Source organism: Empidonax traillii, unplaced genomic scaffold (genome assembly GCF_003031625.1).
Source record: "Empidonax traillii isolate 1590-97213 ecotype Southwest subspecies unplaced genomic scaffold, ASM303162v1 scaffold1069:size343330, whole genome shotgun sequence".
NCBI classification, from domain to species: domain Eukaryota; kingdom Metazoa; phylum Chordata; class Aves; order Passeriformes; family Tyrannidae; genus Empidonax; species Empidonax traillii.
The window spans coordinates 240183-249372 of NW_020956262.1; the positions used below are offsets into that span (position 1 = coordinate 240183).

A 9190-nucleotide genomic window follows, 5' to 3' on the forward strand; every position below is an offset into this window, starting at 1 on the left:
CAGAGCAAGTAAGGCACAAATTGACCAGAAGGATTTACTGCCCAGCCTAAATGTAAATCTGGTCCACGGTCTCTTGGCTTCCGATGGACTCAGCACAAGGTCTCCTTCCTTCTTCCCATTACAGAGCAGATGCTGTAATGAAGCTGTCACTTTACCAATAGGGCAGAAGATGTAAGTCTGATTAAAACAGTGTTCTAGTTTATTGCATGCTTTCTATAGAAGACAGAAGTGCTTGTCTTTGTGGTATTTTCTGGCCCAGGGTCCTCTAAAAGTCCCTTCCAAGAAGTCATTTGTGTTCAAATTACCTCTTCTGCCTCAAGATCTCAGCCTGGTTTAGGGTGGGGAGACACTGTGATGGCCAGGAAACAACAGTTTCGAAACAAGACAGTGCTTTGGGTCTGTGTGTGTTCCTGTGCTTATGAAATGAACACCCTGGAATAGCCCATGGCTTGAGGCTGTGGCAAGACTGTGTGAATGAAGGTAGGAAGAGATCACAGTTGTAGGCAGAGAGTCCTGGCTGTGATTTGGATCCTAGTACAAGGTGTGATTCTTATCCATGAGAGCTGAATAACTGAGATTGCGAGGAGGAAAACAGGCACACACACACAAACTACAGTCGTGCAGTCAGTGGTAGTATGAAGTAGGCTGGAGCTCTGGTCTGGTACCTGTTCAGTCCTTCCCATGTACTGATTCTTTGCATGTATTTGTCTTTCAGGCTTTACTATCACCTTGAGCTTGGAGGGCCCCAGAGCCTGCCAATTCCTTCCTCTCCACCTTGTGGTGAAGCACTGCCCGTGTGGATGAGGAGCACTCGTTCTGTGTCTGATGTCATGATGAAGTGGGAGGAATACCAGCGCCAGCTCATGCTGGGCTTACTCTGCATCAACGTGGACATGCAGGCCTCGCTCTTCCCTCGGGAAGGGTTTCAGATCAAGCTTCCACCTCTAGACTGTGCAAAAGAGTGCCTGCAACTCTTCTGATCCTGCTGCCGTGAGGGGATGAGGGTGGGTGGGAAGGGGAGCAGACACGGGGTGGGACCGGTCTCATCCCTCAGCAGCAGGCTGCCCTGTGCTTCAGAATATGCTGCAAAGGGGACTTCCCCAGGATAGAGACTGGTGGAATTGACTGTAGCCATTTGTTGCCCGCTGGGCCAGGCAAGGGATCTCTGTGTTCAAAGGCACACGCAAGCTGATACCTTGCTCTAGACTTGCGTTGAGGCCTGGCCGTTGCCTGTGGCCAGGCTGATGCTGACCCAGCTGGGCTCTCCCAAATAGTGCACTTTGAATTGCCGTTGGCTTTTTACTGCAAAATAATCAGGACATAGATGACGCTCTCATGTTCATACAGCTTTTTAGCTACCTTTGTTTTTCAGAGCATATCTTGGTTCTTTTCCTTAAATCATCTGGTATCCCTTAGCTCTTTGTGCTACTGAAAGATGAAGTAGCCTCTTGCCAAACCAGCTTTTCTCATGGCTTCCAAATCTCCTCTTGAGTTTCTTCTTTGCTGAAACCATGTCCTTCTCTCTCTCTCCTAACTGCATCCACACTGGAAGCCAGAGCTGGCCCTGCTGCAGACTGCACTGGAACTGGAAAAGTGTAGAAAAGTTACATATTTTCCATGATTCATGTTGTAATGGTCTCTCCCTTTTTGATTTTTGTACTTAAGGAACTGCTGTAACTTGAACTCTGAGTGTTAAGTAAGTCATTGAGCTTATTTAAAGAAGTAATTGACAGATTTTTTTTTTTTTTTCCCCAGGGAAACATGTTAAATTTGAGGCTCCATTCCTGTCAGTGTGAATGGAGTTAGTGTGGGTTTGCCCTGGAAAAGCTTAACCTGACTATCTCAGGATTAGCTTAGCAGCTGAAGCAATGTAAAGTGCTTGTAGGAAGGTGAGATTGTGCACGGCATGTTATTTTTGAGAGGCTTGTGGTGGAGTATCATAGCAAGTGCTGGGGAAGTGGCTGCCTCCGATAGGGTTTGGTCGGGCTTTGCTCCTTAAGGGGCTGTACAACTGAGGGAGATTCCAAGTGGGTGATACAGAATGGATCTCCTGCCAAACTGAGGCTTCTATCTGTCTTTTGCTCAAAAAGTTTGGTTGTTGAGGCTTTGGAGTGAGAAGGATTTAGGCTTGTAGCTACACCAGCCTCACAGCTTGCTCATCTTGTGTTGTGGCTCACAGGTACAGCTCTGCAGCTGGCAATAGCAGGGGCACAGAAGTGAAGTGACAGGACTGTTGATGTACATACAGGCCACTTGGAACTGGCAACTCCTTGTCTTGCCCCTTAAAAGACCAGTGCTAGTGGGTCTGTAGCAGGGCAGGACTGTGCCTTGTAAGGCACTGCCTTCTCAGCGGTGGTCTGGTTGTGACTTGCTGTGTAGAAGTATGAATTTTCCTGTTCTTCACAGGGTGAGACATGGCTTCCTGCAGGGATTGCATGTATTTGAGCCTAAAGTCTTCACACTACGACGCAAACCCAGCTCCTGGTATCTCTTTCTGCAGCTTGTCCAGCTACATGAGGCGTCTTCTACCTCTCCAAGCAGAAACAGTGTGCAACTGGCCAAAGCAAACATATGCTGTCTTTGCTGGGGAGCAGGACAGGGTATCTGAAGCTGATTACATAGCCTATACCTGGAATAGTGATTTATAATAGACTCTGTTTTGCACCTTAGATTTAGAAAGGGAAAATAACACCAGAAGCTCTACTAACAGCTGGAGAAAGTAGCAAATCTGCTCGATCATGTCTGCATGAGCAGTGTGGGTGAGGTGGTGGGTGCTGTTTCTGACCAGCACAGTTATGCACTGGGCATGGGTTTGGTGTTCGTGGAGATTCTGATAAACATCAGGACTTTTCCGTAGTGGCCGTTCCAAGCTGGGAGGCAATGGAGTGGGCAGCTGTGGTGCTGCCCAGGAGATGGCAGTGCAAGTATGAACTTGTGACTTACCCCTCTGCCCTTTCTGGATGTAACCTACCTATGTAACACAAGGGCCTGCATAGCCTATAAAGTGGGCCTGCACTTAATGCAGTCAGATTTAGTCTTAAGCTTTGCATAGTTAAGTCAGTTAGGGAACAGGGAAGTTGCCACAGGAAGAGGAAAAAAATGAAGGATTCTGAAATCAGAATAGGAATATTAGATTACAAAACAAGTCAATCTTGTGATGGTCTAAAGCCTGCAGAAAAAACTTACTTCTAGATGTAGGTAACTAATGGAAGTGAACCAGTAACAAGCTACTGTCACTTAGTGGGAGCAGGATGAATGTGATGAAAATTGGAGTTGAGAAAAGGTGTTCATTTTGTGGTTTGGTGTGGGATTCCTTTTCTTCCACTGTTTTGGACTGCCTTTGGGGGAATGGCACATGCACAGCTGCTTAGTTTGCCAGAGGCATATCTCTTGTCCCTAATGCATACAGAGCAACTGGCAAGAACATATGGATATTTAGTGGCAAGAAATTAAGGCATTTTATCTGGAAGGAAAACATCTGAGAGGAACAAAGCTGCATAAGGAAAATCTCGTGTTTATAAGCTGCTGCCCTTTTGACTCTGCCTTTTTTGTGTTAATATATGGGTGGAGAAAATGATGCAACTATTTTTTTTATCCCTTCTTCCTGGACTGGTAAAACCACTGAGTGATTATGTAAACCACTAAACTATGAAACAAAATACTCTTGGCAACAGAGCGTGCTAAGAAGTTGCAGCTTGGCACCCTTATCCCCTGGATTTCCTCTGTTTGCCTTTTGCATCAGAACCGACTGGTCTGTGCTGACTGGGCTGATGCCACTTCTTCCAGTGCTTTGACCCAGAAGGTTTGCAGGTTCTGGTTCATGTATTTCAAGAGACTAAAAAGGCCTGAGTTTTGTTCTGTGTTTCCCCTCATCTGTAGTTTAGTTTATGATAGTAACTTCTGAAAGAGAAAGTTTTGTACACTTTTAACTGTAACCACGAACCAAAGCCTGGCTTTAAATATAAAGATCTAACTTTCACGAGGAAATTCCTGTTTTTCCTAAGTTAATTTGCAGGGTGTGAACGTGAACTGATACTGGGAAAGCACCACTCTGTATTAACCCTTTCTTTGCCTGTTTTTATTGCCCAAGTGATATAATGACTGTCATACAATAGCTTGTTTGCTTTATAGATTTGAGCTCTGATAAAGGAACTGCAGGCCTGTAAAAAATACCTCAAACTACCCTCGTCTTTCTTTTGAGAAGTTTCACCCATTTGCTTGAAATTCTTGCTGCTCATTCATGACAGATAATAAAGGATGAAGGAAGTAGGAAAGATCACCTTGTCCACTGATACAGAAAAAGGCTTGTAGCAGCTTTTGAAGAAATAGCTTTCTGTTATGCAGTATTACTTTGTCTAGATGAGACCTCACTCTTTTTGAAATCTCTGGAAACCTTGTGGCAGAGTCTGGATTGGATATGGAGGTGTTTATGGTGATAATGCTAACTGAAATTCTTCAAAACTTTGTTCTATGTGTACCTCATGGCATGCAAAGTTGTCTTCTGGCAGACGGTTGCTGATTAACCTACACTTGCCAAGTTCACAGGAACAAGGTCATCTGTAGCAATCTGTCCCTTCTTCAGCAAAATGTGTGTCTGGGCAGCCCATCAGGGGGTTGCCAGGGCCTATCTGCTCTCCAGTATATGGTGGGAGAGAGGTCAGGTTCCTGGACCAAAAGTTCGTGCAGTCCATGTCCAGTTATCCTTATAGCATTCACTGGGCTCCTGCAGGAGTCCCAACCCTTGCTGTTTCCACTGTTTCACATAAAGGGTCTGTGCATCCAGGAATCCACTTTTTTTATCTCCTTCCTGTGTTATTACTTGCTGCTTTTAACGAGACTAATGGTGAACTTCTTGTGCGTCTAACCATCTTTAACCTGCACAACACTGTAGAGTTGTTTTGTGTGCAACAGTCCATACCTATGGCATGCTCTTTAACCCAAAATTAGTGTGTAGGATGTTGGGTTTGGGTTGCTGCCTCCCCTACTGCTGATACTGCTAACAAGATGATTTTCAAGGGATAGGAGAAAATACTGACCACCATGTATAGCACTAGGAATTGTTTTCTCCTGGCTTCTTGGAGAGCTGTGTACCTGCAACACTCAGACCAGAGAATAAAAGAGAATCTGCTGTCTGACAGCACTGGGGTGTTCCCAGTACTTGTATATTGCCCAGTGGTTTTGTTCATTTTTAAAAATTAATCTAGTAGTTCACTACTTCCTTTGAGAGAAGAGCTCTCACTTTTGCCAAAGTGGTTTGGGAGAAACACCTCAAACTGTGTGTGTTTTCCCCTTCAGGGTCCATTTCTGCTGAACGTGCTAGATGTGGTAGCTGGCAGGGCTGTGCATTGCCAAAGTCAGAGGGCCTTCCCAACAGTTTTCTCGAACTTTGTTTCTGTCTTTCCCTTAAATCAAAGAGAGAATGGACCACCTCACCTGGCTGCCATGTCAGCCAGCATGTTTGTGCCAAACACACCTTGTGCCTTTACAGTGGGCTCTGGCCTGCCTGCCCTCCGTGCCCCTGCAGTATCTGCCTTTGAGTGCAGCAGTATTTGCTCCCCTCTCTTCTCCCTCCTTCCCCTTGCCTCCTGGTAGGACGTTGCTCCATTTCCATGCTGTGGGCAGCTCTACTGGGACAGCCTCCAACTGCATCTATCTCACTCTGTGGATCCACATCAGCCTCCTCCACAGGGTGGGGAGGAAACCTCTAGTTCCAAACAGACTTGCAAATGTAACCTTGAAATAAATACCTCTTTCTTCTGGGGTTTTCTCTTGCTCTTGAAAACAGCATCTAAAGCAGCTGTTTGAGCTAAATGTGTCCTGGGACTCCACTGCTGCCACTGAGTTTCAGAAGACCCTTAAGCACACAATAGACGTGGAGATCCTGTGGAAATTACTGATGTCAGAGCAGCAACCAGACCAGCAATAGCATACACAAGTCACATATTTACACGGCAATGTCACTAAGTAGTGTTCACAGTCACTTTAAAAGTTCAGTATTAAATTGTTGATGCTTTTTTTTTTTTCTCTCCTGTTTCTATTTTCTAATGTTTTGCTGAAGAAAATGTAACTATTTATTTTGGCAGAAATATATCTTCTAATAAAAACTTTCTCAATATATTTACCTGGCTGTGGTAGGTTGTCTTGCTCTTTAAGGTTTATTAAATATTTTTTGAATGCACTATATGATGTGGGTTTGTTTTGCTAACCCCCTCCTCCACCTTCAAATTCCTCTCAAGGTAACCATGTATCAGCATGTGCTGAATGGGGCATTGACCTGGAGGTGAAAAAATGGTGCGTTTTGGCCCAGTTCTGACTTCCTCAAGCTGAAATGACCCCGATGCTATTAGCCTCTGTTTATTGGAACTTCTGGGTAAACCCTGGTTTCCACGAGGAATTAAGCACCGTCTTGTGGGAATAGCAGGTGCTTGGCACGTATGAAAGGGGCAATAAAAAGTTAATCACACATTTGAAAGTTCTCCACTACGGGCACCTCTCTTGAGGAAACTGAACCTCTCTCTTATGGCCCTGTCTGCCTGTGAGTGAAATAGATGGCACTGCCTATTGTGCCTCTTCCGGTGAGATGCCAAGGTCTGCCGCGGTTAATCTCCAGCTGGAGCACGTGGAAACCACCGGCTCTTGGGCTGTGGGAGAGGCCCGGGAACAGGGACAAATAGCCCCACACCTGCCGGGGGGATGCCGCTGCGGGCTATCTGCTGGACGCTGCAGAGCTCGGGCTCGTCTTGGTCCAGGCTTTTGACAGCAGTAAACTTTTAGGAAGAGACTTCGCTAAGTGCTGTCACGTGAGGGGAACGAGTACTGTAATTAACATTATAGCATGCAGCTGGTTAAGCGAACAGCTTGCTTTTTCTTTTTTTTTTTTTTTTTTTTAACCTCTAATGCCACCAAAATAACAAATACCTCTTCTCGGTGAATTTGAGCCTTCTTTCCTAAAGCTGCCTGGGCGATGCCCGCGGCTCCGCCGCAGGAGCAGCTGCTTGCAGGGCTGGGTGTGCGGCTTTCGTGTCTCTCGGGGTGTTTGGGGCCGGGGCGGTGGGTGGGGGTTGTTGCCGCTTATCCCACGGGGCAGGAGCGGGACCGGCCCCGGCTCCCGCTCCCGCCCGCCCGCGGCCCCGCTCATTTCCGGCTCGGGGCCGCCCCCGGCGCCAGCGGCGGCTCCGCTGCCCCGGCCCCCGCTCCCCTCGCCGGGCCAGGTAAGCGCCGTGAGGGGCTCCCGGGGCGGGCAGGGCCGGCAGCGGCACCGGCAGGGGCGGGGGGGCTGAGGGCGCGGTACCTCTCGGACAGGTCCCCTCCGCGGGGCAGCTCCGGCTCTGCCCGGCCGGGACCGGCTGCCGAGGTGTCGCGGAGCGGCCGCCCCTGGGGAGAGCCCCGGCGGCACCTTCGCCCTCTCCTGTGCGGCCTCCCGCGCACCGCCCTGCGGCTGTGGGGGGAGCCAGCGGAGGGCTGGGGGGCTCTGTGAGCTGCGGGGGTCTCGCCTGTCCAGAGCCGCACACCTGCCTCGCCCCCCGCTGTCGGGGGTGCCTTGCCGGAGAAGGACAGGTACGGAGCATCCACGTTCCTGTGCAGAGCTGCGTTCCCCACCACACGCGCCTCCTGAGGTGTAGCCGCGGCCGTGTCATGGCATGGGGAGCGCTGCCCGGGTTGGGCCCGGGCTGGGGGGCTGCCACCCCTTTCGCCCTCTCTTCTCCTTTTGCTGTGAAGTTTCCAGGCTTTTTGATATAAGGTCGCGGGACTTTGGTCTTGCGTGTTGGACCTGACTGCAGACCTTTTACTCTCTCTCTTTTTTTATTTTTTTTTATTTTATTTTTTTACAGCATCCTCTGTTCAGGGACTGATCTCTCTTTGCACGATTCAGGTGCAGATGACACTGCACACAGTAAAGATGCTGCAGGTCCCTATGGCAGCTGTGTTGGTGCTGCTTCTCCTTCTCTTTGGAAGGAAAAACTACGAGAGCTTTCCCTCTCCTACGACTGCAGCGTCTTTTTAACATCCTGTGTGCATGGGATGCACTTCAGTGAACTTGTGTGTTGAACCTCAAGTCCTTCCTGTAGGACTTCCTGAAAACAGCCAAGGGGAAAAGAGGCCAGAGATCTCCAGCCTGGGATACAGGGAGATGGCGGTACTCAGGAATATCCTGAGGAGGCAGGATAATCCAAACACAGCTTGCTTGTTCAGTTGTGACCTGTTGAGTTCTTGGTTATTCCGATGGAGATGATGGCCATTGTGCATCAAGGGGCTCTCAGAAAACATTAATTTCTAGCTTTGCTTTATGCAAGGTTAGGGGCAATTGCATCTTACTTCTCATGTTCTAGAGCTGAATTTATTTTGGAGGATCATATAAGCAGGTTGATGCAGATGAATATATTTATATAAAAATATATATATACATCTCCTGAGGGTGATGGAAATAGCTTTTCTGGATCAACAGATAATAAGTTTAGACTGTCCTTTCACTGGCTGATTCAGGTGATCCAGAGTAGATTCTGAGAAACTGCAATGAGCTGGGTTTGAAGAATCCTCTCTTTACCGGGACACCCTGCTGCAGAGAGACTGATGTGAGGTCTGAGGCATTGGATTTTAGAATCCCTCATAAGATGGTATAAAATGTCTCCAGGGCTACTTTGCTGGGCAAACAGTGTTGTTCTCATTCTCCAGAGCACCTCTTGCATCCCCAGAGCATTCTCTTGTTTGTTTGTGGCAAACTATGGTGGGTAGTATGAACTGTCCAACTGGAAAGTCTGCTCGGCCGTGTTGTCACCATCAGATAGGAAAATTTCTATTCCCACCCCAATCTAATGCGTCTAATGAATCAAAACCCTATCTACTGATCTGAAGATGGTATTGCAAAGGAGGACTTCACGTGAGGCTATCTCTAGCAGCATGCAGACAGTGCTGGGGACTGGTGTTCCTCATGACTTTGCCAGGCAGCCTCAGAGAATAAACTGATGGGGTGAGGACAATTGACAGTAACAGCAGTCACATGGACACAGCTCCATGCACAGTGTTCTTCATGGTCAGAGAGCTTTGAGGATATTGATCCTTATGTACAATAAACTAGGTTTGATTCCCATAATACAGCTACTCACTGTCTAAATCTGTTTGATTTCATAAGGCTGCTCTGGGGACTTAATTCTCCCTCTTCTCCTTGCCTGTTTGCAGAAGCTCATCCTGG

At 47.8% G+C, this 9190-nt stretch overlaps 1 protein-coding gene across 1 annotated transcript in view; it reads left to right on the forward strand.

Annotated features, from left to right (window-relative positions):
- The window catches only part of PNPLA2 (patatin like phospholipase domain containing 2), a 32175-nt gene extending 25997 nt beyond the window's left edge, over positions 1–6178 (forward strand). Inside the window, exon 9 of the mRNA XM_027904607.1 lies at positions 716–6178. Within this exon, the coding sequence (XP_027760408.1) occupies positions 716–980 (265 nt within the window). The 3' untranslated portion in view covers positions 981–6178. The remainder of the gene's footprint in view (positions 1–715) is intronic.
- The last annotated feature ends 3012 nt before the right edge of the window (positions 6179–9190 follow it).